Source organism: Phaethon aethereus, assembly GCF_964289735.1.
Source record: "Phaethon aethereus genome assembly, chromosome: 5".
In the NCBI taxonomy this organism is placed as follows: Eukaryota; Metazoa; Chordata; class Aves; order Phaethontiformes; family Phaethontidae; genus Phaethon; species Phaethon aethereus.
In genome coordinates this window covers 30,031,048-30,058,360 of record NC_138579.1, presented here as the reverse complement: position 1 = coordinate 30,058,360, position 27,313 = coordinate 30,031,048, and the positions used below count along the sequence as shown (strand labels likewise).

The 27,313-nt window shown below is 46.0% G+C and overlaps 1 protein-coding gene across 1 annotated transcript; it reads right to left on the bottom strand.

Annotated features, from left to right (window-relative positions):
- Positions 1-27,054, bottom strand: EGLN3 (egl-9 family hypoxia inducible factor 3; the record flags this gene model as incomplete). Its single annotated transcript, XM_081999955.1, has 5 exons — positions 1-638; positions 1,901-1,974; positions 2,649-2,785; positions 4,710-4,829; positions 26,698-27,054. The coding sequence occupies 5 exons, from the start codon at positions 27,052-27,054 to the stop codon at positions 601-603; spliced, it is 726 nt and encodes a 241-aa protein (XP_081856081.1). The 3' UTR covers positions 1-600.
- Positions 27,055-27,313: the final 259 nt, after the last annotated feature.

Below are 27,313 nucleotides of genomic sequence, written 5' to 3'. Positions count from 1 at the left end.
AATGCAATGACTGTGTAGACAAAAATCTATTTGGCAAGTTGTGCTATCGAAGAGTTGAGCCAGTGTTCTGCGCAGCAAAGTGATGAACAGTACATAGCCAGGCCCGTGTGGGACAGACTGTAAGATGACATTCTACAAAAATCCAGTTTAATTTCACATTTCCAATATCTCTCCTTGCCCATTAGCAGTCTGCCACAGATTTTAAACTTGTAAAGCTCCTTCCCATTGAGCTAGATTATTTTTTTTTCCATAAAGTGCAAGTAAGACTCAGGCTTTACCACTAGTTCCAATGATTGTTATCTTGGTTACAAGAGTGATCAAAAGCCAGCTGGCCCAGCCACTACCACTAGGCTTAGTGATACTCTTTTTTTTTTTTTTTTAACCCTGGTTACTTTTTCCAGCAAAAGGCAAATAGAAAACAAGTGTTTCTTCTACCAGATGCAGGCATGACAGAAGGCTGCCTTAAGTACCATCAGTATAAGATGCACGTGCTAGACAACCAGTGTGTTCTTGTGCATAACAAGAATTTGCCCTTGTTCACTGGAAATGGAAGTCATCTTTGGGATCTTATTTCCTCACAAAGTGTTCAGGAACAGTTGATTAGTCTTCATTAAGAGGTGCTTCTCTCTTCCTTGCATCTACATCGAAAAGATGAAAAAAGAAGAGGCAGTTAAGCCAGAGGGTTCTGACAGTATTCACCTGAAAACTCAGAAACAAAATAAATTTTGTTTGTTTTCAGTGGACAGCACTTGCCATTTCAGACTCACAATATGAATTCACTACATGGACTGAAATGCTGTATGAATCCACAGCATATTAACTAGATAGTCATAGGAAGGTTTTGTATCTTTGCCCTGTTGAAAATGAAGATGACTCACGCTGTATTTAAGTAGCCCGATAAAGTTTCAGGCTCCAGATCTGTGATACATTTTTTACCCTACTCTTGGCTCCTTGCTCATGATCCCCTTTAAGGGTGAAGCCAGTATCTGCTTTGCATACCAGCTATAGAGATGACAATGGTCTGTTCTGAAAAGCATTTGACTAATTACAACTTTGCTGGTCCCCAGATGCATAGCACACTTTTTTTAAAAAGACAAGTGCTCTCCACGCTGTAGTTTGAGGAACTGCCTGAGGTAGTCCCTGAAGACCAAATCTTAAACTGCTCCAAACAGCAAACCTTTGAACATGGCCCCAGGTAGGGTGTTAGAGCACATCTGGACCACTTAGTCCATTACTCATATGCCATTACTACAGTAGCAGGCAGTGCGGCTGCCATTAGGAAAGATGGGATCACCTCTTCCTGGGCTTCTGCAGAAGTGTCTCTGGGCTGACTTTAAGCTATCTGTGAGACCCAGTTGAATGTAGGTAGCTCCTGAAGCGCACCATGATTACAGCTACTCTGGCAACTGCCTGCCAAAAGATGCACTTATATATATTTCTAACTTAGTTTCTTTCCAAGTCATAATCTATGAGGCCAGAATATTTAGAGAACATGATTATGAAACTGTTTGTGTAAGTCTCATGACTTTGTGCTAAACAAAGTTTGGAGGACACAAATCATACTTCCCAAATAATGAAAGAAGAGCTTGGAAATTCTGCTTGGAGCAGCCACCTGGGGTGGGACAAAATCTCAGCAGCCATTTGGAAGAGAAATCAGAAACCACCCCTCCCGTGTTCCCCCATCACACTCATCAGGGATACTGAGGCCAGGCCTGAATCTTCTTCTGTCATGATTTCTCCACTTCACATAAAATAACTGATTAGTGATTGGAGATGAAAAAGCTTTCCAAAAATGAATGTCATACCCAACTAGCTACAGTTATTCACCGTCTGTCTCTGACTTTGGAAATATCAAAATGCATTAAATTATTTCTGGTGAACACTTATAAAAGAATCATACCGGTTAAGTTCCTGAACTTTTTTTTGGCTTCTGCTCTTTCTTCAGCATCAAAATACCACACAGTCATGGCATACCTATAAAAGAAAGAAATCTTGTGTTTGTTTCAACGTTTGCTATTAAGATAGAGCCCTGGAATTTTATGCTCATGGAGAAAGCAAAAAACAAAACTGGATTAGTAGATAAAAAATGGGATGCAAATAGCACATCTTTATAGATAAATATAGACAGCATTTTAAATGTGTATTTTTTCAAGTAAGATAGAAATATAGGTGAGAATTTCAGCTTGGAGGCACAAAAGAGTGCACAGCCCCTGGTAACAGAGGGCAAAAGTAGCTTACAGATCTTTGTATGTTCTTCTGTTCTGGGATGCCTGCAGGCAGCTTGGGGGTTGCCCTGTGTCACATCAGCTTTTCGTAGCCTGTTGACAGATGGTAGCCCCCAGAATCCCTATAGTGTTACAAGGGCAAAAGTGTAACCCAGCATCTCCCAGCTAAATAGCTATGCCCAGCTTGGAAGATTTCTCCTGTCAATGGTAAAAGGGCCTTTTTTCCATCACACAAGGACTCTTATAATTCAAGCTTGTTCTTCCTCACTTGATGAGAGAATTCCCAGTGACCCAAAACCAGAAAATCCACTCAAACTCTAGCTATCTTTTTTTTAAACAAACACATGATGGTCATACAAACATTGGTAGAAGACATGCTTTATTTTCTCCTGGCCAAATATCAATGTCGTATATGCTACTTACCTGGTTGCATAAGAAGGCTGGACTTCATGTGGGTTCCTTCGATCTGACCAAAAAAAAAGCAATCGGTCAAAAATCGGCTCAACATCTGCTACATAGGACTTTCCTTCTGGGAATATTCGAAGAATTCCACCATGTAGCTGAAAGAAAAGAAAAGGTTGCTTTTTACTCATATAAACACTCACACATTCATGCGAACAATGACTTATTTCTCCCTCCTCAGCACCCAACAAATGGGGAATAAACATCTGATGTTAATCAAGACAGTTACACGGCGACACTGGAAAACCGTACACTGAAACTCTTGGCCATTTTGATTTTCCCAAACAGTTTGTGGTGTTTCAGCATAAACATCTGTCTAAAGTAAATGAATCAAGATAAAGACAACAGTGGCCCTGTAACAAACACCGGGAAATTTCAGAGCTTCCAGTCACATCTCTAGAACCAGTGAATACCACAAGGCCAGCAAGAATGCTCCACCTGACCAGTCTGAGATCAAACTCTCCTCCCAGCAATTGCTAGATACTGCTTATGGTATTTCAGAGCCTGCATCTGATCATACAGGAGTTAACTTTTACACCCTGAGAAGAGTGACGTCTGTTCTATTCTTGGATTTGTAATAAACTTCTCATAAATGCATTCTATCTCCCAGCCACTCTTTTCCCTACTTATGACATAGCCTGTTTTCTCTACTGCATCATTTCTCTCTTTCTGTGTGCCACGAGTTTCAGGGAAAAAGTCTGGTGATCTGCACGCACGGTAGAAACTTTAGAAGATGCAGATGAACTCTGCCTCCTCCCTGCTGCTGTTAGAGGGTTCTTTGGAGGCTTTTATGCTGCACCACAGAGTGCAGGGAAGATTCTGTCAACCCAGCACTGACCTGACTTACTACCTCCATGTGGCATGTAACCTTCAGGTAAGAAACTATTATGCCAGGTTTAAAGCAACATGGTTGCTTTCAAAGACCAGTATGGTTATATTGCATCTCCTCCAGCGTACATTTGCATAAAATTACCATCACACCCACATATTACTCTCCACCAGTGTCCTGGATTTCAGTTAGCTTTGTTAGTGTCCACTTGGGTGCTTGCTCACAATTAGACTAAGAGTGCAGTGCAGAAAATAAATTGGATATTTGCATTTCCTCCCACATCTCCTCCTTCATTTTAATACACTGAGGTGTTTCACTGTCATACTCTCCATAAAGGAATGTGTTTTTCTGCAACAGTGCATTTTTCAGTGGTGTTGCCTCTAAATCTGAACTCACTTTTGGTGGTTCATAGTATCTATGTGCTTAAAGAGCATCCACCTAAAGTGGCCAAGACAGGTCAGAGGGGCCAAAAACATTGGGCAATTTTCAACAGATAATCCATGAGAATGGTTTACACCACATTATGACAACAGAAGCGTAAAAAGACATCCTGCAATTTTACAAACCCTTATTCCATTTCTAACTTAAAGATATAGTAAAGTCAAGGCTGATTTTATTGCCTTATAGTAATATAAGCAGAAACAAGAGCACCGTCCTGTCAAGAGACCCACTGGTGGAGTCAAAGATGGAGATGACAAACCAAGCCATGTGCTTGTTCCTCTTACTATGCCCCATCATTTCATAAGAAAACAACAAAGAAAACTGCATGAAGATCTTTCACAGGTTAGCCTGAGGGAACAGCATCAAGAACTCTAAAACCCCAAATTTGGGCTGTCATTTTATTCTGCTCCCAGAATCCACTTATTCTTTAGTGAATTATGTTTTTCTTTCTAGTGCTTCATTGCTCTTTCCTCTAAACAGTGCTAAAAGCCAGCAGCCCAGTGCCTAGAAGCTTTATTCTATAGCAAAAAAACAGTATGTGTGTAGGATGGGAAAGAGAATGATAAGGACAGAGTTCAGATTCTTACTTCCAAAGTGTTGCCATAAACACCAAGAAAATAAATGTAGAGATGAAGAATGGACCAGCTGCTCAAAAGGTCACCAGAGTTCACAGAAGTAACAGACAGCTCCAAAGCTCTGTTTCTGAAGTAGTTTTTCCTTTATGTTCTGCCTCAACCCTGTGGTTTACTCACCTTGGAGTCCCAGTTCTTATTCAGGTAATAAATACAGGTGATGCAGCGCCCGTCACCATTTGGATTGTCCACATGACGGACATACCCAGCTCCATTTCCAGGATAGCAAGCGACCATAGCCTGAAGGAAAGATAAAGAAAGTAAAAAAAAAAAATTCTACAAGATGCCCACCTTCAGTTTTTCTTTGCTAAGCATCCTCCCACCACCAGTTTGGCTCAGTATTTTTCAGATGATCAATCCAAAACCTACAGCAGACACCACCAGAAGATATCTTTGCTCAAGCTTCTTTCACTGGATGAGTCAGCCAGTGTGAAATTCAAAACTGGAAATAAATACCCTTCGTATTTCATGATATATACACTAAAGTAGGAGAAAAAAACCCCCGAATTAAACTAAAACACTGGTATGTATAGTACATGCTTATTGTTCTCTACAAGCTACGTGACTTTGAGGCAGTTTCAGCTAAAGTTTGCTTCCGTTTCTAAAGATGAACAGTCATTGCAAAACTGATTTGCCAGTCATAATGAAAGTAGAAAGTGATCCCAGGATGTCATGCCTTACTACCACCATCCTCCTCCATTTCTATCTTCCAGACCCTGTCATATACATCCCTATGGTCCAACACAAAGCAAGGGTCTCCAGGAAGTATGGGTAAAAGTCCATAGAGCAAAGTCTGCAAAAATCTGCAACTCCTTTTTGCTGTGTTTGCACAGGGCAGTGCATGTTTGCTTTCATGGACTGAGCCGCAGAACTAACCAGACAGCTTTCAGACACATACTTCCCTCTTTGATCATCTCCAGACTTGCTGATACAATCGCTTAATTCATGGTTTAAATTTCACCTTGAATGATGAGATAAGCCTAACATGAATTACTCCAAGCCACACGACAGTCAACAGGTCTTAAAAGGGTTTTTACAGCAAAAAACCCATTAAACTTGAGTTGACACCCTTAGCAGCCTAAGCAGGGTGCAGGAAGAGCAGGTGAGGCTGCTGGTAGGGTACCAGGTCTTTGTCCAAGTCACTTCTTCGCTACTGGGACTACTTGGTAGTGATACCAGTCACTTCCCACGGAGTTTACCTCCACTAAAGCTGTCGCAGTAGAAGTCTTGTTCCTACTCCTCTGCCATCTCCTTTCATTGCTTGCCAGTATTAGCAGCACGAGTGACAGGAGATGATGGACTAAGTTTGGTTGGAAAACTGGACACGGTATCCAGATGTGGTTTCCCCAGGGCTGAGGAGAGAGCGATGATCACTCCCCTCAATCTAGCTGCTGTGCTCCTGTAAATAGTGCCATGGATGCTCTTGTGCAGGGAGCACACTGCAGGCTCATGTTCAGCTCACTGCCCACCAAGACCACCAAGGGTCCCCAGGCTCCCCTGAGGAGCAGAGCTGCTCCCCAGCCTGGCAGCCCCCAGCCTGTACTGCTGCAAGGGGCTCTTCCTTCCCAGGGGCAGGACTTCATGTTTGCCCATGTTTAGTTTTATAGGGCTCCCGTTGGCCTGTTCCTCCAGCCCATCTGGGCCCCTTTTGGTAGCAGCTCTGCCCTCGAGTGCACCAGCTGGTGCCCCTCAGTTTGGTGTCATCTCTGCACTTGATGAGAGTGCACTCTGCCATCTGCTTCAAGTTACTGATAAAGGTGGTTAACAGGTCGGATCCCATGAGAGATCTTTGTGGTGCTCCATTTGTTACCAGCCTCTAGGTATAATACAACTGATTAACCACCACCCTCCAAGCCCAACCATCCAACCACTTTTTACCCATCTATTTTCCCATCCATCCAGACCATAACATCCTAACTTTAAATACAGGGTACCCTGGTAGTTGGCTGGGATAGAGTCAATTTTCTTCGTAGTAGCTGGTATAGTGCTGTGTTTTGGATTTAGTATGAGAATAATGTTGATAACACACTGATGTTTTCATTGTTGTTAAGCAGTGTCTACACCAAGTCAAGGACCTTTCAGCTTCTCATACTGCCATACGGGGGGGGGCCACAAGAAGCTTGGAGAGGGAACAGACAGGACAGCTGACCCAAACTGTCTAAAGGGATATTCCATACCATACGTCATGTTCAGTATATAAACCAGGGGGAAGGCTGGTTGGGGCTGCTGCTCGGGAACTGGCTGGGCATTGGTCAGCAGGTGGTAAGCAAGTGCATTGTGCACCACTTATTTTGTATGTTCTTTTATCATTGCTATTATTTTCCCTTCCTTTTCTGTCCTATTATTAGGTTTTATTACAGTTTTGGAACTGTAAACTTTATCTTTTTTTTTTTTTTTAATATAGACAGTGTTGCACATGCCGGTCCCACAGAATGAGGATACTATTGTGCACCACTTGCACGACCTGCCCTCAATAACCCGCCACGCACAGCTGATAGCACTGAAGATTGACAGTATGGGCTTTACTAAGAGCAATTGAAATTTTTATCGAGGAAACCCAGAGGTCTTGTTTTCTGCTTCAAAGCACATGCTAAAGCCATGCTGTTCTCATGGGACACATGGCCAGCTAGAGTACAGCACACGCTGCTTTAATCAAAGGTAATGTTACTGTGCCAACAAACACCGACACAGAAGTTACTACCAGGCAGCACAGTGGATCCCTTGGACCCTCTGCCACCACGAACCAAACCTACTCACAGGAGTCAGCCCATTGGGACAGGTGTACACACACAGCTGCGAAAATACCGCTCTGCATTTCAAGTCATGTCAGAGTTGACTTCCCTTCCTCCCCACAAGCACCAGCAGAGAACTGTACCTGCAGGCAGCAGAGAACTGTACCTACAGGCAGCAGTAAACCACCAGAGCCCGCTCCTCGCCCCGACACTGCAGGCCACCGCTGCCTGGGGGCTGGTGGCCTGCAGGAGCAGGAGATTATGCCGAGCAAGAGCAAGTACCTTTAATTCCAAGTAATAAACCCTCTTCCATCAGGCCTGGTAGTCGGCTGGAAGCCTCGCTGTAGGTCCTGTCTGCTCTGCTGTTGTCCTGCTGTTACGGACGGCTCCGCAGCTGAGCTTACGTTCCGCTGTCAGCTGGGTAACAGGGTAAGGGCCAGCCTACAGCCTAGCGCTGGGAGCAGCTTTGTTAGGGACATAAGCCGGGTGGAAACCACAAGTCAGCTGTACCTGCAATGCAGAGACGGAGCTGCACCCTCAGCGGCGAGGACAGGTCCCCCCGCGCACCCCCCATCCCAGCTGCTAGCACAGCAGCTCACCCAGCTGCACCCTTCACCCTTCCTGGGCACAGCTAGCCAGATTAGGTCGAACGGTTAAAACAGTAACCCTTTGCTAAACCTGAGCCTCACACGGCAGGGAACGCGCCCCGGGGAGCTAAGCACGCTGAGGAGCGGGCGCAGCGATGCCAGCCGTGGGGCAGGGAGGAAGGGGGGCTGTGCCGGGGGAGCGGGTCGCTCCTCGCTGCGGCGCGCCTGCGGCACCGGCGCTGCTCATCGCACCGGAGGGATGATGCACGGTCGGATTAAAACGTTGTTGACTGATAATACCCCGGTTTTAAGTCAATGTACAGCAGAAATGATGGAGGCCTTAAGGAAGTCTCTCTTTGGAGAGCAGACATTACTCCAAGATTACGGAACTGAATAAAAATCAATCCAATAATTACCACTATTTCTTTAATGCCACAATCAAAAAAAACTGCTGAAGAATAATAGACTGCAGGATGGATCCTTACAGGGATTTAGGTGCTTTACTTACTACGGAAATCTGGGCAGAAGGCCCAGATTTCCCCAGCCTCCCCCACGTAATACGTTCTCTTAGCAGAACACGTGCTTTGACTCCGAGGCATTGATGCATTATTTATTTATTTACAGCATGCACCTTTTGCAACAGCAACGCACAGAGTCCCTGGGGATGAAGAAGTAGAACCATTCCCACAGAATCCAAAACTACTGGCCACACTCTAGCTTAACTTTAAAAGAAAAGAGAAAAAAGTTTTGTAGTAGTAGTGGCGTGAAGGGAGAAAAGCAGAAGTGAAATATCCTTTTTCCTGGCATGGCTAATATTTGAATGAAACCTTAAACAATGAAGGGAAATCATTCTGGTCCTCCTAGAGCCTGTTGAAATGATATCAAGCTTTATCAGAGCACTGGCTGGAGCAGCTCCAGAGCAGATCAAGCTGGCCTCAGCAGGGATTCCAGCTGTTAGCACTACTTTTGGATTCATTCAAAGCAAACAAGAAACAGGAGATGAGATGCGTGACCCAGACTTAATTTAGGTAATTGGTGATCACTGGTATTTGCCAGTTTAGTGCACAGGCTAGCTACAAAAGCCAGAGGCTGGATTGTCATTACCAAGCCATTTGCCAGGTGAGCAAATGGGTTGTCAGTAAAAATGTTTCCTATACTTTTTCCCCTATTGTGTCCAGAAGAGCACACCCCCCTTTTTTTTTTCCAAGCATCTTCCTTCGTTAACCAGTTCCAAACCTAAACTAACAGAGATGAGCAGGAACGTACCCAACTTTTTTTTGCAATACAATCCATCACAATGGCTGTTAGTTGGCTTAACTTCCCAGTGTAAGCACTCAGAGCAAATTTCAGCAACAACCCTCCCCTTACTGGAAGTTAAAATAGACAAGTTTGTCTTAAACAACAGCTGAACAGTTAAAAACTCTGATATACAGATGCGTGCCTTTGCAGTCACACACACGCCACAGTTTGAAGACCAGTGCTTTGGTGGTCTAATCGACAGCCACAAATTAAAGCCTACAAAACTTGGAAAATGAAAAGCAAATCATCAAGACTGCAGTTTCTGCACTGTCATTTTCAGAGATGTTAGGTTTCCCAAGAGGGTGCAAATCAACCACCAGTTAAACAAGCAGTAATTACCAGCTTTAGTAAGGAGCCAGGAATCATCAGTAAACTCTGCACTGCACAGAAGCTTGCAAAAATAAGTTATTCATCATTCAGTTTAAGTATCACACTCAAGTCAGCCAGAGAAATCTGCAAGTCAAACTGCAAGACACCAGCAAAGTTTGGAGGCAGATAAAAAACAACAGTTCCACAGAGAGGATTTTTCCCTGCCTCCCAGCGCTTCTAGCAAGGGGAAAAACAAATTCTCTTAGCCATAGCCAGGACCCTGCTGTGAGGCATCATTCTGCTACATTTCATAAAATAAGCAGCGCTGAAGTGGACTGATACTTGGAACAAAACCTTTCAGAGAATACCTCAGCTAGAAGATGCTCTTAAGTGGAAACGAAGCCTGCCTACTAGGAAGCAGTGACAACAGCAGGTCAACAGGAGATGCGCTCCGTGCCTGCCAACGCCAAGCCAGGGCCCCAGTGTACTCCTGGTGCAGACTGTATAGGTGGTATTGTAACCCTATACTGATCCCGTATTTTCCTCTCAGAACTAGTATGACCTTTGCAACCAGCAGAGAAAACTCTGACCTGTGTAACTCTATCCTGCCAACACCAACTGCCCTCGCAGATTAAGCTAAAGACTCCACAATATGCTTTTCCATCTTCTGTACCACATTTGTCCTGTGTATTGTTGAAGAGCTGCTACTTTTGATCCCCAGCATAGATAGTCTCTGCATACGGCTAGTACATTAAAGAGTAAAATTCAGAAATTACTTATAAAGTCTGTTAGAGAAAAGGTACTAGAGACACAAAGCAATACTGACCTACAGTATCACTTATGGTTTTCTAGAAAACCAAGGTATTAATAAGAATTAACGGTGCTACAGCCGCTGCAGCTTTCAGATACATTTTTATTTGCCTGCACACAAGTTTCCCAAATTTCTGTTCAATATGTGGTTCTCAGTTCTGAATTTAAGCGCAAACAAAAATCGCTTGACCAGACTTTAGGAAATGAGGACTACCAGGATTCACTTGACTGACTTGGGTCTGAGTGCATATTGTACTCAACCTGATTTTAGTTGGTAGACGCGCACAGTCTCTACAGCCAGAAAGGGAAAGGCACACAGCATGCTCTACATTAAAAGAACATGAGTAGTCTGACATTTCATGATCAAAGACAAGAGATCCTCAGTTGAGGCTTGTCTGACACACAGGCGCAACGGGGTGTTTCTTAAGTACTTTCTTGTTGCACCCAATTGCGCCCAAGTGTTTTCTACCATGTAGCTTATAATGGTTAAGTATAAAATATTCATGAACATTATTAAATATTAGTTTGTTTGAATTTATGAAAGTTTAAACATTCAACTGCTATACTGAAGCATGAACTAGGAGAATCGGTCTAATTTAATACTCTGTAGAGATGGGAGGGAACAGAGGGAAGAAAATTATGTTAAAACACCAAAAAGATCAGACATTAGCTTCATGCCTGTTGGAAAGGGAATCACCAGTTCCAAGGAGGGGGGTGAAACCCTGCTCGCTTCAGCCATGTAAAACATGAAATGGGCTTCAGTGGCAGCATTGCATGGGAAACCAGAACCTCATTTCCTCACCCATAACTTGATTATCAGTCTTCAGTCAAACAGCTGTTGGATTTACAAAGCTAAACCTAGCTACCTCCTCTTTGATCAGCTTCTTGCTCAGAGGTGGAGGCAAAAGCGGGGAAAGGTTGTGTGAGGAAGGAACCTGTTTTTAGAAATTAAAAACACTGGGGAAAGGGCTAGAATTGGCAGGGCAAGACACCTGCACCTTTTCAAATTTTGTCTTCATACAGGAGCCTAAACTGAAGCCTTATGGAAGACATCTAAAAAGCAAAAACGCCAACAGAAATAACAATAAAAACCCTGGGGCAGTTACCTTCTTTCATGAAACACAAAGCAGATCAACCTCCACAAACTTAGCTACAAGGACAGTTTGCTGAGTATTTCCTTCATTAGCTTGCAGAAGCAGTCCTACATAACAAAGGTTCCTTGGATGCAGGTGACAAGTGCCTACTGAAGGGCCAAACAAGCCATGGCAAACAAGATTCCTATCTTGTTTGATAAGGTCTTTGATAAAGACTGATAGGACCCTGTACCAGTAGGTGACTCATCACTGGAGCACATGTCAATCTGGTCAAGACTGACAAGATCACACCTACTTCTGCTCCTTGCTCTTGTATTATATCAGCAACCCTGAAAATTTGAGAGGAAAGGAGAAGACATGTCTGTGGCCAGAGATGCAGCCACACAAGTGAGAATACGTCAATTCTCAAAATTTCTCACCTCAGGAGCACAATGCTGGTTTTATGATGCCCATCACCACTTTTTTTTTTAAATAATACCTTCCCACTGGGGAAGTACTTAAAACTGTACAAAAATCCCGTTTCCATGGATAGCATTTTAGCCAGGTGGTCTGGTACTTGCTTCTCCCTGCATGCATGTGACCTTAATCATCAGATTCCAATCTTCCAAGAACTGGAAACCTCATCTCTCCCTTTTTATTCTATCTGGTCTTTCATAAGCACCATTGTAGCTTGTTTATTGTTTCCAGGTGTATAGAGGCACATTTTGGAGAATTTTTTGAGGAACAGCCTGAGAGTGGGAACTGTGGGAAAGAGTACTGCTCTCATCAGCAAATGCAAAGATACTGGATTATCTTTGCTTACCAACAAAGAGGCTACTATTAGCTATACTATTCTAATTACCGTAAGATGGAAAACTGTTCCTGCTTATTAAATTTCTTCTAGAACTAAGGGTAGAAACAAAGAACTACCCATAAAAGCTCTGTTCATGGATTATCTCCATGCCACACAGCTGTTGATGACTGGCATGTTATCTAGTGGTAGCTCAAGGAGCCCCTAATAGGCTTTCAAATCTTACAGAATCTGTCTGTAAGGAAGCCAGATCAGAGTGATGCTGCTTTAAAAAATGAGCTCCCTATTAAATGAATCTGTGATGGGGCTTAGGAAGCTTTTCTAATGATTGGCAACAAAATTTAGTTCTTCATGGCCTGAAGAGTCCTGTAATGTGAAGGACAGCTTTGGCTCATGACTATTTTTTATTTCTTTTCTTAGCAGAACACGCACTTAGAGATATATCTGGATGCCCTTCAAGTTCAAGCTGGCTGCCAGGGCAGTGCCACTATGAAGTGGGAAGGCAAGGAACAGCCATGCCCTGTGTTGGCAGTGGCCATCTGTGACTGCCAAGAGAATAGGGAGCATTTGCGAACCAGGCTTTGGAGACAGTGGGGAGTTTTGTTGAGTTGTCCCCATCGCTGGGATCCTAAAGCGAAGGGGCAATTCAGGAAACTGCAAAAGGACCTGACCCAGGGAGAAGTTCTCCAGGCTTCCAAGTAGAGAGATCTGACTTGTGGTTTCCTGCACAAGAGAGTCCCAGGCATTCATCTTCCTCTGTATACTGTCTACATTGCCTTTTTGGTTTTTTTTTAAAGCCAAGTAAAGTAACACCTCTTGCTTTCAGACCACCACCCAAAATCTCTGTGCTCAGCCTCTGGGCATGGCCAGGAAAAAAAGAGAATACTGAAATTTAAGGAAGCAAATCTAAAACTGCTATAGGATCACAACTGTGCAGTTGCAGACAAAGTGAGCATCTTTGCCCTCTTCTCATGATTAAAAGGATTAACCTCCTTCCCTACATGTTTAATTAATCTACATATTTCTGCATGTATGTCAATTAACTCTTTTCTCCTGTTCCTCAGTGCTTCTCTCTTCTTCCGCAACGGTAAAATCAGGTAAGCTTCTCATTTTACATCCTCCTCTGACCTAAAACAACATTTTAGGCTGCAACACCACTCGGTCGTTGTGTCTTGCACGCACACAGTGACGATACCGCTTCAGAAGAGATCAGCGTGCTGTGAAGAGCAGGCATACCACCACGGCAGGACCTGAAATTTAAAAGGCTATTGCCAGTGAATTAGTTCAGTCAAGGATATTCAGATTAAGTCCCCAATTAGCAGCTGTAAACATGCGCAGTGCATCAGTGTATCCATAAAGGCCGCTTCAGTTTAGAAAGCCTGCCCGCCCCTGCGCCGCGGAGCCCTGGCGTGGGGCCAGCGAGATGATGGCTTAACGACAGCGCTACGTGCGGCGCGTGAGGCGATCGGCGATCAAACGCAAACTTTCCTCCAGAGTACACTTGACGGAGACGCTGTGGAGGGAAGAGGGGAGAAAACCCACGCTTGCAGCACGCAGACACTCAAGGCACTTCTCTGTTCTGGTTCTTACTGGTCTCCCTCCCCCCCCGCTGCACACACACAGGCATGCCACACTTACTTCCCACACTTTAAAAAAAAAAAAGAAAATGCTGTTTAATTACATTTTAGAACTATTTTTGCCCGTTCTTGATGCCCTCTTTCATCACCCAGAAAACTCTTTCAGTCCCCTTCTCTCCCCCAGGAGCCAAAGCTGGACGAGCTGCACTAACGAGAACGCATGGCGAGCAGCCAGCGCAGATAGAGCGTCCCCGTAATGAGTCCCAGGGGACACGGCGACAAGCGCCACCCCCACAGAAAACCAAATCCGTAAGTGCAGGCTCATTAAGGAAATCTGTAAGGACTGTCCCTGGATGTTCAGGTTCTCAGTGGGGAATAAAGGCTCGCTACCCCGCACAGACATACTCTGCGGAATATCCTCAACTGTGTGATAGAAAGGTAATTTCATAGTGCCTTAAATATCCCTGCCTTCCGTTCTTTTTCAGTACTTAACACCTTTTCAGTCCTGCCACTAATCACCCAGAGGATTACACTTTTTCTTTCTCATGCAACATTTAAAGAACTCGACATATTTTCAGGCTCCTGGGGGTGCGTTAATAAAGGTCAGGAAAGCCGGCCACACCACAGGCAAGCTGTGTTTTGCTGGCGTCAGAGCTGCCCGAGCCAGCCAACATCCCTTTTTTCCTATTATTCGTTCATTTTTAGCCCATGGGCTTAGGGCAAACGAGCAGCGGGCAGGAGACGAGCCACCTCCTCGAAGCGGACACTCCCAGGGGACGGGGCGGCCCCGGCTGAGCAGCGTCGTCCCTTCCTTGGGGCCACCGCCCAGGAGACTTACACCAGGGAGCCGCTTTCCTCTGTCCGCTTCGGCTCAGGGGAAGGCGCTCGCCGCCGCCAGAGAGGAAGGCGGGGTTCAGGCTAGCGCCGTCAGGCTTGGCGGGTACCCCAAATATGCCTCAAGGGTCCTCCCAAGACTGTCGGGAGCCGTCTGGGCTTCTGAGGCTGCTAAGACATTACTGCACTACATAAACAGAGAGATGAACGGTCCTCAAGTGTTTGTTAACACAGCAGGAACACCAAATTAAAGCTAATTGATGAGACCAGTTATCTCCTATGTTAACTTTGGAAGGATGCTGTCTCACTCCCCCCCCACCACCTTTTGCTCCCCCCCACCTCTTCAGAGGACCTTGCCTAGCTGACAGTACATTTGTTCCTGCATAGGATTTTGTGTAAATGAATATTTACAGATTAAATTCATTAAAATTACCTATAATAAATTACCATTAGAAATAATTTCTGCTGTGTTTAAACCACACGCATAGTCTTTACCTCTAAGGCTTTGCCTGCACATGAAGTTGTACTGCTGTGACTACACGTGTACATTGCAGCAGTACAATCTCTCTAGTGTGAGTGCAGTGAAAGGGGATGAACGTGTATACAGTGACACAGCACCGATCCACACAGGAAGGGAAACAAGCTATTCAGATTCAAGGCAATTTTGTAGAGTTATACCTATACACCTGTTCTAAGGTTAGGCAATAAAAACATTAGTAAAAAAAAATAAATCCCTCTAAGTGTTGTAGTGTCTGCCCTCTGCACATGTACACAGTCGGTACTCGCGCCAGTAAGATGTGTGTAAACAGAAACTAGGCAACTCTGAGCAAAGCAAGCACACCTAAATGCAGACACGCATGCACTCAACAAATCGAGCTCCAGCCTTACATTTGCACATCTCAAAGCTATTCACAGGAGCTCTCAGCTCATAGCCAAGGAAGCCTGGTCCTAAACCCAGACGCGAGGGAACATCAGACTCTGGATTAGAAAGCGGGCTGCTGAATTCCCACTTTTTTCCGCTGGTCAAGCCTCTCCCACGGATTTATGCTGCCACCACCTGACAGCAGAGACCAGTCCTTACGGGCTGGCTGCATCGCTGCCACAGGCTTCCACCCGCCGGCCGGGGCACAGAGCCATGCCTGAAGGGGGTCCTCCCCAGCTCCCCCCCCAGCCCCGTTCACACCCGCTGCTCTGCTTCACGGCAGTTCCCTCTGGAGCCTTACCCAGCCATTCCCACTGCTGCTCTCTGAAGCAACAGCCCCTGGGAGGCTTCTCAAGACGCAGTTCAGGACTGGGCCTTAAAGTAATGTTCTTCGGCATTTAAGGTAGTTTTTGCAGGAAGCACAGCAACCGTTGAGCGGGGAGGTGGTCTCTCTGGTGTGGGTTCAGGATGTTTCCTGAGGATGCAGAAAGGCTGGAGAGGTCTTTCTGGCTCTGTTCCCTCCTTTTTCCTCTTCCTCTCTGGCAGCCAGATTGACGAGAGCAGCATGTCCTCGGAGCCACCGCAGGGGCGGCCGGGGGTGAGCCAAGCTGGAGGTTGGATGGGGGACTCTCTCCCAGGGTGCGAGCTGCATGTGCAGCCAGAAAAAGCAGCCCTCATCCCTGTCCCTCCTCTTCTCGACGATGGAGATGAGAGATGGTGGATGCACAGGCATGACAGGCTGTGGGTGGGGGTAAGAAATAACCCCTTGGTGAGGGGCTGCAGATGGCTTTGCAAGAGGTGTGGAGCACAAGTGCTTCTCTGCGGTGGGAAATGCAGAGAGGGAAGGAAGTACAGATACTTGGTGGCAAGCCAGAGATACAGGGATATGCATATTTAGGTGTGGGGGTGAAGCAGGTACTATGTCTGCCTATAGCTATGGTCACTGTTGGCACAGCTGGTGCCGTTCCTAACTGCAGCGAAGACATTGCACTAACACAGCTCGTAATTAGCAGCAATAGCTTCTACGGACGGTAAGCAGTGAAACAGGCTTTTAACCAAGTGCCAGCAAAAGACAAAAGTAAACTAGGAAAAAAAAATTTTAGTTGTTTCAGTTGCAGACATCTTAGATAAATGTAAACAAACAAAACCCAAGTCAACTACATTTTCATCCTCACCAAGAAAATACCCCTGTGAGTGTCAGACTGGCAGTGAGCCTTTAAGTCACCCATTAGATGCCAAGTTACGCATTGAGAAATAGAATGGTAAAATGTACGAGGTTGACGCTTCAGCCTTTGGTCAGCATCAAATGTTGAATTATCGTGAATTTGGCAGCGAGGACCAGAATTTGCAAATCTTCTCATTGCTGCTCCATGAAGAGGAAGTCTGTAAAACAGTTAACCAGGCAATGACCCTTCCTGTTGGCCTGCTTCAGAGCCACCATGCACATGCTCCACAGACAACAGAAGTCAGAGGACAAGTTAATTTAGGGAAGCGGAAACATTGGTGAATACTGTAAAGAACAGTTAGACACATCCTGGGGGACCTTGTTCTCTTGGTGCACATCTAGTCATATGCTATCGTTTATATGCCTTAACAGCAGGACGTGTTACAGCATTTACAGTCAAGCTTCCCTTTTTTCCACTTCTCAAACCACTTCTACCAGTGGTTTATTCTACCAGATTCCCTATGGGAAATCAGAAGAAGGTACAGTTACACATATAGTCTTCAGCAGCAAGCACAACACCCTAGGACTGTTAACAACCTAGGAACAGACAAGCTGAGGACTAACTGACCCTCCCCTCCAACCCCCTTGTTTGGTTTTTGGTTTTTTGGGTTTTTTATATCTCCTCTCCCAAATCCCCCTGGTTCTGCATTTCTTTTTCTACCCGCATGATCCAGCAAGGGGCTGTGAAGAGACTTTCATCACTCCCTGGAGCCCCGGGGCAGGCGTGAGGCTCCACACCAGCATCCACCGCCTCGGAGCCCGCTGCCTGACAGTGCCGCGCACCGCAGGCTTTTCCCATGCAGGGTGGTGTTCCCCAGCCTGCACTGACCAGCACCCATCTCCCTGTATGCACCACTGGAATAACTGCTACTGTTAATGGTGTAAGACAGGTTTGCCACAAGGCAGTCAGTTGCGAAGGTCAGATAGAAGTCCTAACTGCTATCTATAACTTCCATCAAGCAAGGCTCCTTGCTCCCTCCCAAGACACCATGTAAAGATAGTCTGTATTTCAAATCTAAGACAAAACGTAGACAGAGACCAGGGATGGCACAAGAAATCACCGCAACTTTTCCTGAACCTTCCTAAACATAATTCTAGCATAGTTTCAGCCAAGCACCAAAGGATGCTCTTCAGTCCCATTGATTTCAAAGACCCTTTAAAAAAAAAAAAACACCACACCAGTACTTAAGTGAATTGCTGAACTGGGACCAAAACTTTAAAAATATTTGCCTTATCAATTTGTATGTAAAAATTACAATGCAAGAAGACATAAGCAATAATTAATTATTATTATGACTTACAGACAAGAAAAATGCAAACAGATGTCTCGTTTGGATTTTCAGGCCCAAAAAGAAAGCACAGAAAAAGAGCCTATTGTGACCAAAGAATTCATACGAACTAGATATATACAAGACTCAAAACGGTTATCTTTTTGCTACAAAGTAGGATGCAGTTCCCTGGTGTTTGGCAAAAGACATGGCTACCTTGCCATTTCCAGCTGAAAAGGCTTTGCACAAACTGTGTCCAGTCTGTGCAGATAGTGTGCTATGCTGTACTGCTGCAACCTATACTATTAATTTTAAATGGGGTGGCTGGTGGTATGAACATCTGGTAAGCCTCCATGGAACCATTACGGTCAGCCAAATCTCTGGCACTACTTTATTTGTGAAAAATCAGAGCAACAAGTAGCTTGTTTAATCAACTGCTTTCTATTAAGGGCTTTGCATGGTGGCACTAAGTTGCTTTGTCTACTAATCTTATCAAAACACAATGACAAGAGAAAAATGACTGTAGTGAAAAGCTCCTTTGTGTCACTGAGAGATAGCGGATGCATATGTGTGAGTGAGGGATGGAGGGGCAATGGGGCTTACAGCTCTCTCCAAATCACTTGCAGGAACGGTCAGGAGCGGTGTGCTGACGGGATGACATGCATGCGAATAGCTTTAACAGCAGGAGATAGTCTACTTGGCATGAGCCGCCTCCATCAGTTTTCTTCCTCCACCTCACTGCCTGAACAGCTAGAGACCTTCTTCTTGCTTTTCTGACCAACTCCCTGTCATCTCTTTTCAAAGCAACAAAAGGTCTAAAACAAATTGCTATGTAATGTTATGCATTAATCAAAACCTTTTGTCAAGCCCGGCCACATTCTGTGCCAATGCATCAGTTATTCACCCTGGAGCCCACCACAAGGGCCATCAGCTGCCCTAGGCACAGGTACCAGAAGCAGTTCCCAAAACACCTCTACCCAAGAGCTCCTCTACTAATCCAATAAAACCTTTTCACAGAAGATTAGGGAGTCTTGTGTTGCTGGCAGCTTTCTAACAACGTTGTTTCAGTCTTCAGCTTTGTGACAGAAGGATTACAGTCATGATAAATCCAACCCAGGGCTCCAAATTCCCTTGAGTTGATATGCACACATCCTCCTTTCTCCACAAATCTAAAACCAGCAATACTTAGTTGCAGGCTTCCCTTCCGGACCTCCTCATTCTCACAAGCCACCCACAGCAAGATGGATGAGCACTATGTGGCCGGCTGGTGCCAAAGGACCACTTGCCCCGGACCTATTACACAATGGGAAAAGGCAATCCAATTGAAACAGGAGCAGGATAAAACTTTGTAAAAAGTGAATACCTCAAAAAAAGAAAAAAAGTACTTTTACTTTGTAAGAGTCATCTTGAAACATTTGATAAAATGTATTGATCTCTTCCAAATGTCTCCAGCCTGCTTAGCAAACATCAAGATTTCATCTGATTAAAAATATATTCATGTTTGGGTCATTGTGATTTTACCTTCTCCCTCTAACCCATCCCTTCCACATATGGAAAGGAACTGCTGAGGGAGCACAGATACTGATGAACATGCCCATCACCACTACCCCAGGGGAAAAAAAAAAAAGAATCTGTGCAGCATAGAAGAAAGTGGAGGGAGAAGATGCATCCACGTATTAAGTCAAGCGAATTGCTCAGGAAGCAACATGCACAGTAAGGCTGTATGACCTTGAGCCACTATCCAGGTAAGCTTGGAAGTCAAAGAAAGAAGCGTTTACTGTGGAAGCGTTTACTGCGAAGTCAAATAAAGACACTGGGGTTAACACAGACAGCTGGAATTCTTAATGGAGAGAAACAAGTTCACTTTCACTGTGCGCATGCTGGCCTGCATCAGTGTTGTGAGCATCGATGCATCTCCATTTAAATGTATCCTGTTATTAGCAGTGAGCTGCAATGAACTGAACCATTAGTTAATAATTACCTCGGGGAAAGGCTGTGTACAAATATTAATAACAAGGACCAGCTCCCCTCCCTCCTGGAACGCAAGCTCAGCAGGAGGGAACACTGAACTCTGAATCCTGCCGTTTTCCCGGGTGGCTCTCCCGAGGATACTCTGCCTTGCAGTGCCGTACACACCCCCACCAGGGCCAAGGACAAAGACTCCCCGTCCCCAGGGGCACCAGTGCCACCTGTATTAGTGTCCCTCCCCACACAGCTGTGGAAGTTTTACACTGACATTTAATGAGCAATGAGCCCACATACAAAACCAAACTGAGAGGCACATATTTATTTAGGGCTTGCAAGTAATAGGGGAATGGGCAGGCACACCAGCAGGGCTACCGCTGCAAGTGTGTCTGGCTTTAAGAGCTGACATAGTGGTACTGGAAAGGACTGGTACCAGCGCACTGGATAAGAAGGCACTAAGGAAAATGCGCTACCAGTACGGGACAGACTGTGGAAAACCTCACTGCTCTGCCATCATTTCACTGCTTTGCCATCATTGTGTAACTCTGGAGTCTAATAAGAGTCATTAAGCACTGCTTGACTGTGAAACTACAGACAATATTTAAAAAGTCAGGTAACCCGCCCTGATGCCACAAACACGTGCACAAACTCAGGATAAACAGACCACTCTGCTCTTTACGTTGCCTAAGAGCTCAGACTCATTTCCCATCTCTTACAAGATGAGCCACCTTCTGCCTTCCTCTGCGACGACGACTGTAAAAGCGCACGGCCAGGCTCCTAACACAGTGTAAGAAAGGTCAGTGGGTGGTTACAGACTTCTCCTCCACAAGAGGGAAAAGAGGTCCAACAGCAGTCACTTGGCTGCCAAAGGCTCTGGCGTAACACACGCCGAGGATGGCACATTTTTTCCCACTGCCTACCATGGCATAAGTCTACCCGTGCACTACAGTCAAGTTCTTAAGAGTGATGATACACAACAGGTAGCAAATTCAAGCTGCTTGTAACTTCAACACCATTCCACAGAAGCTACCCATGCTTCTGAACCCACTTACAGATAGGTGCATCGCCGCCTGTAAAATATAGACCCATTTCTCCAATACCCTGTCCCTGCTGAGTGAAGCAGCGATATCTGAAAGATTCTCCAAGTGCTTCTTTCAGAGAACAAGTGTCTTTTGAAAGTTACAAAAAGTCATTGAGAATAATTTGATGAACAAAAAATAAGAGCTAATATGCCCAGGTTTATTGTCATTTAATGCTCTAATTGTCAACTAAAAATTATACATTCCTGTGTATAATTAACCAGGCTAACTAATCTTGCTTGACAAACACAGATATAAACATCAGCTTTGACACCGAGCCAAAGCAACCACTCTAGGATCTGTGCCAATGCCGAATTCCTCAGTCCGATATCATAAAACGACTTGTCTGCTATATTTACAGTTCCAGTGGCTCTGGACTCTGCCGGCAGCCAGCCAGAAGAACAGATTTGAACTTATCCATTATGCCAGAACATGTGCATTTGATTAGAAGAAAGAGAAATTATGCATATTTCTTCTGGATGGTGGTATTCATCAGACCTCCCATTGTAAACTAATTGCAAGGCATGCTGCTACACAAGTATCAAAAATCCTTTGTAACATATAATAAACCAGTATATTTCTATAGGCAGCATTGCTCTTCAGCTCTATAAGCCAGTTTTCTGTTATCCTGCTCCTTATATCCACGCCTCAAATCAAGAAATGCAGCATTTCACTCTGTACTTTAATTGCAAAGGATAGAATTTGAATGCTATAGAACTGAACTCTTCTTTCTTCATACACCAATGCAAAAAATATCTCACCTCATTACCTGAGTTATGAGGGACTTGGTAAAACCACTCAACCCAAGCCTGTGACATTTCATGCGTTTCTTCAACCCTTAGGAACAGAAATCTTGGTAACAACTTGCTAGAGAGACCACGTTTCAAAACCTACCTAAGAACACCCCGTCCGTGTGGTACGCAGAAGGACCTGCTCTGGTTTTCAGCAAACACTCACTAGCCATGAAGTGCCACCACAAAAGACCTGCTTCTCCTGTGGCAGTCAGAGAGGGCCCACCGGGCTGGGGTGAGCAGGGAGGTGTCCCGCCTACAAGTGGAGGGTGCAGAAAACACCCCATTAAAAAAAAAAGTGAAAGGCCAACATAGAGATTTTGAAGCAAGTTTTCAAGAGGGTTCACATCCCACAGAAACGTCTAAACTAACTAATCTCATATTGAAAACACTTTTTTTTTTTTTAACTTCAGGCCATATACTTGACTCTGAATGCGAGCAGTTGGTTTCTGAGCTAAAAACATCAGTCCCGGGCTTCCTTCAACACAGGTCAGCTCTTCGGATTATGATGTCTTGCCTTATTTTCTAACCAGCGGGGCTCACTGGCGTTCAGCAGGCGCAAGATGAGCTCAGGGTCCCCAAAGGCAGCCCTCGCATGGATATCAACCCATGATGGCATCCAAGAGGGTACCAGTGACTCACAGCAGGACACACTGCTGCCAGGACCGGGGTGCAAAGTCCACGCAGAGCGCAGCCATGCCGGTTCAAAGTACCTTCCACCCCTTGCCCATGAGGACCAATGCAGCCCACTGGCCACACGTCAAGCGCTGACTCAGCAGAGGTGGCTCAGGGCAGCGGGCGCTGTCGGCATCACTCTGGGACCTTGCCTGACCACGGGGAGAGCTGCCCTTCTCCAGCAGAGGCAAAAAGTGAAAGGGGGAATAGCCACAGCCCCTCAGCTGCAGATGAGCTACCCAGGCATCCCGCCGCAAACGCGGCTTTTACGTCTCTGCACGCCAGCCAGCGACCTGGTTCCTGCCAGCCCCCGTCCCCTGCCTCCCCGCGGGATGGGCTTCCAGGGCTCCCCAGGCTCTGCAGCATTTGAGGCTGCCGAAGGGACAGATATCCCAAACTCCACAGCATTTAGCACATCTGCAGCTTCTAACTTAAAAAAAAACCCCTTTCTTATGTCTTATGTCTTGGCTTCTCTTCTGAAGTGTTTACCTGCTTTGTTTTTGTTTTGGGGTTTTTTAATGTTGTTTCTTTGATTGATTTATTTACTTATAATACAGGGATTATTTTTCTACAGGGCAGACATTTCACTGCCTACAAAACTTTGTAATTGCCACTTGGAAAAATTTTCCATAGATGTCAGGCCCCTGTGCCACCTCTGCACCTGAGCAAAACTCATTTGCAAGTGGGCTCAAACCTTCTACAGACAGCATCATCTCCACCATCTCCTCAAGCCCCCACAAACCCCAGTTAACCCCAAGAAGGGACTTGGGACCTGAGGAGCCAGAAGCTGCAGCACATCCACCTTTCACCCGCGGCCCCCAGACCACCACCTGACCCAGGGGCAGTCCAGGTGACTGGCTGTGAAGACCAAGCTGTGGCCTCGCTTCCCAGCCCAAAACACACACCAGCTTTTCTCCACCAAGCATCAAAGCTCCAGCCAAGTGGAGACAGGTCCTCAAAACCAGACTGACCTCAGGCCTGAGGCCAGAGCATTCCTCTGCACAAGGACATGAATCTTCTCACACCAAGGAGAGGACACAACCTGGGTCAGCAATGCCTCAGCGAGATCTTTAGTCATTTACCTACTACAAAAGGGGAACCATGGTATTATTTTACTAGAAAATGGAAACTCCAGTTGAGGAGAATGCAGAAGCCAACAAGCAGTACACTGAGTCTGTGAACAGAAGAGTCCTTTAGAAGAATGTTATCTGGTTATTTTGATAATTTAACCATGTCCGCTAATATTTTTAGTATTTTATATAATATTTAATATTTTAGTCCAAAGATAGATTTGGATCACTGGTCTGCAAAGATGAAAGATTACGTTTCATTATCAGCCCTCAAATGTCAACCAACAGCTCTTAAGAGTATCCAGTACCCTTGTAAAATTTTACTTCCATCCATTCTCTTTGATGCAATCTTAACTTTCTTGTAATGCTGGTGGAAGTCATTTGGAAACAGAAAAATCCTGACTCATTTGTCTCACGTAGCTGCAAGGAAAGCTTCCTTTATTAGACAAAAGCCGTTCTTGTCATCTTATGTTTGTGTAGCTACAAAAAAAACCCACCATGAAGCACACCACACTAAGCAGACAGTAAGCTGACAGAAGTTCATTTACTAAGCAAACCTCTCCCCCTCTTCCAACACAGGCTTGAAGATTAAAATCATACTACTGTTTTAAAAGCATAAACCTCTAAAGAATGATGAGGCTGATATTACATCGATTCATTTCCATGACAAGACAAGTTACCATGTAGCCAAAAGCTTACGCTTTAAACAAATTGCTCTGGACTCTTAGCCCCATCTAGTACCTATATCACAAACCAATAAATTATGCAAAACTGGACATGTACAGCTAAGAAGTTCTGGTCCATTTGCTCAGAAACACCCCACACCTCTCCAAATGTTAGGCTGTGGAAGTTTCCTGGGCATCCATTTATGTACATAATCTAGCAGATAAAATAAAAATAGACTGAATTTAAAATTGGGATTTTGGTGTATGCATTCACAAGACTTTAGAAGATAAGCAGAATGGACAAATTTAGTGGTGTAAGGGAAACGTCTATAGGTGACGTGGGAACCTGCATGCACTGTAGTAGTCAGTTGATTAGTCACAGGAATATCATCTTCCTGCTGAAGGTGTCCCACATCTCAGTTACAGATGGCAGCTGCTAGTCCAGGGCCTCACAGATCCATGGTGTTAATTATTATAATAAAGGGATTGGTTACTATTAATTTCTGATGGAAATTCCTCTGCATTTAGTTTTACAAACTATATTGAGCCCCATTTCAGTCCTGGACTGCTGTGTAGCACTTCCATGCACTGTTTGGAGTCTAACACCAAAGTGTCCACACTAAAGCACAAGGGCCAAACAGCTCCCTTCATAAGCAAGTAGCTTGGTATCTATTAATAAAACAAGATCTGCCCTGTCATTGATATTTGTAAAAAAATGACTGCAAGAACACCACAACTCAGTTTTAAAATCACCTCTACAACCCAAGATCACTCCCCAAAAGCCCCTTCTCCTCTGTCAGTGCCAACAGCCCTCACGTTGACTCTTTCTCCAAAGGCCTTGTACAAATGCTGGACCACTTCCTTTCACTCCAGTCCAACTTTAATGTAAGCCCCTGCTTTCCCCCCCCAGGAGGCCAGCAGTGCAATACTGCTGAAGGTGCATTCCTGCAATCCAGCAAACAGAAGTCACCCAGAGGAAGAACTAGGATGACCTCAAAGCCATGCCAAAGCAGAATGGTTATTTATACCTCCTAACAACAGGCTCCCACCAGGAATAAGTATAAATCCAGTCTACTAACATTTTAAATCAAATCTACCCAAGCTTTAACTGAACTGATGATCAGTAGTTCAGGGGAGCTAAGGACAGGAGCAATGTTTCAACCCATCCACCACTAGGAAGTGTGCAGAGGCGGGCGGGGGTAAGTACATGCACAGGTTTTAAGGTGTTCCCAAACTACTGGTAAACATCACCATGCTGTTTTCTTCGTTTTTTCTGAAAAAAAAAAAAAAACCTCAACACCACTCACACGTCCCCTTAGTTCAGTGCAACTTAAAACCGAAAGAAATGCCTACTTTTCACTTCTGTAACTCTTCTAAAGTTTCATCGTTTATATTTCTGGCATATCTCTAAAAGAAGTGGAAGTTTTGAAAATGTGCTATATATTATAGAATTAAATTCAGAAATAAATAAATGAGACGTTTTGAGCATTCGGGACAATGAAGCAAACTTAGTTCCAAACTAGCCCACTTCGCACAGCAAAACAGACAACGAAAGAAAAGCCAAGTTATCCCAAACTGAAGTAATGACATTGCAAGTGCAAATAACAGTCACTGGGTAAGAAACCTATAAATGCAAGTGTCCTACAAGCGTCCTCTCCATTTCTGAGCAAGAAAGCCTAGAAGAAACAACTCTTTTCTTTAAAAAAAAAAAAAAGTTTGCTGTGCTCAAACTGAGCATCCCTTATTTTGTGCCACATACCCAACGCAGTAACGATAAACCTCTTCAGCTGTGGGACGCTGGCCTAAGCCTGACCCAAACTACTTTGGGTGCAACCAACTAAATAATGGGATCCGAGCCGTGAACGTGGGTAGGGAGAATATAGGGAGCCTTTCCTTCCACGTGAAATAATCCTCCAAAGGAAAATCACGGTTAAGGCTAGACTTCTTTTGGCGGGGTACCCCCCGCGTTGGCGGTCTCCGCTCTCCGCAGCTGGGGCGAGCGGCAGCCGGGCTCCGGCTCCACCGCCGGGAAGCGGGGTGCCGCCCGCAGCCCCCGGGACGGCTGCGAAGGGATCCCCGGTGGCACACGGGGGTACGGGCGAGGACCCGGCCGGGACCCGGCAACCGAGGACCCCGGCGAAGAGCCGGCTTGGGGCACGGGGGTGAGCCGTCCCGCAGCGCTGCCAGCTCCGGCGGGGCAGGGGGCCCGCAGCGTGTTTTTGAGTAGGACCTCCGCACCCGCCGGCAAGCGGGGCTGCCTAAGCCACAGACACCCGTGGACACCGAAAACGCGACACTGGGGCGCGGGGGGGGGAAACCCGTGGAAACTTTCCGCCAGGTCCCACCGGCAGCTGCGAGGCGGGTCGGTCCGGCCGGGAGCCGGTGCCGGGCGGGCCGGGGCCCCGCGGCCCCTTACCTTGGATCGCTCCTTCACGTAGTACTTGCCGAGCCGGCTCCCGCAGTACATCACCAGCCGGTCTAGCAGCGTGAGGAGGAAGTTGATGGCCTCGCAGCCCTCCTCCGTGCCCCCGATCCACTTGATCTGGTCGCCACGGAGGTGCCGCTTGGCGACGCCGCGGCTGGGGCCGGCCAGCTGCCCGTCGGCCAGCTCCCCGTCGCGGTGCATCCGCTTCACCCGCTCCAGCACGCAGTCGCCCACCACCTCCCCCAGGAAGTTGTCCAGGTAGCAAAAGCCGATGTCGTGCAAGCAGGGTACGATGTACTCCAGGGCGATTCTCTCCAGGTCGAGCCTCATGATGTGCCCCAGCGGCATGGCGCTGCGGGGACGGGCGCGCCGCTGCCCTGCCGGCGCCCGCGTCGGGAGGCGATGCCCGTCGGGCCGCCGCCGGCTCCAGGCCGAGCCGGGCAGGGGCTCCGCCGCGGTGCGGGGCCAGGCAAAACTTGCCTGCGCTGCGCTCCGCGGCCCGGCGCTGCGGGGGCGGAGGTGCTGCCGGAGCCCCGTGCTGCTGCTGCTGCTGCTGCCGCTGCTGCTGCCGCCGCCCGAGCACCGTGCGGGCCGCCCCAAGGCCGTG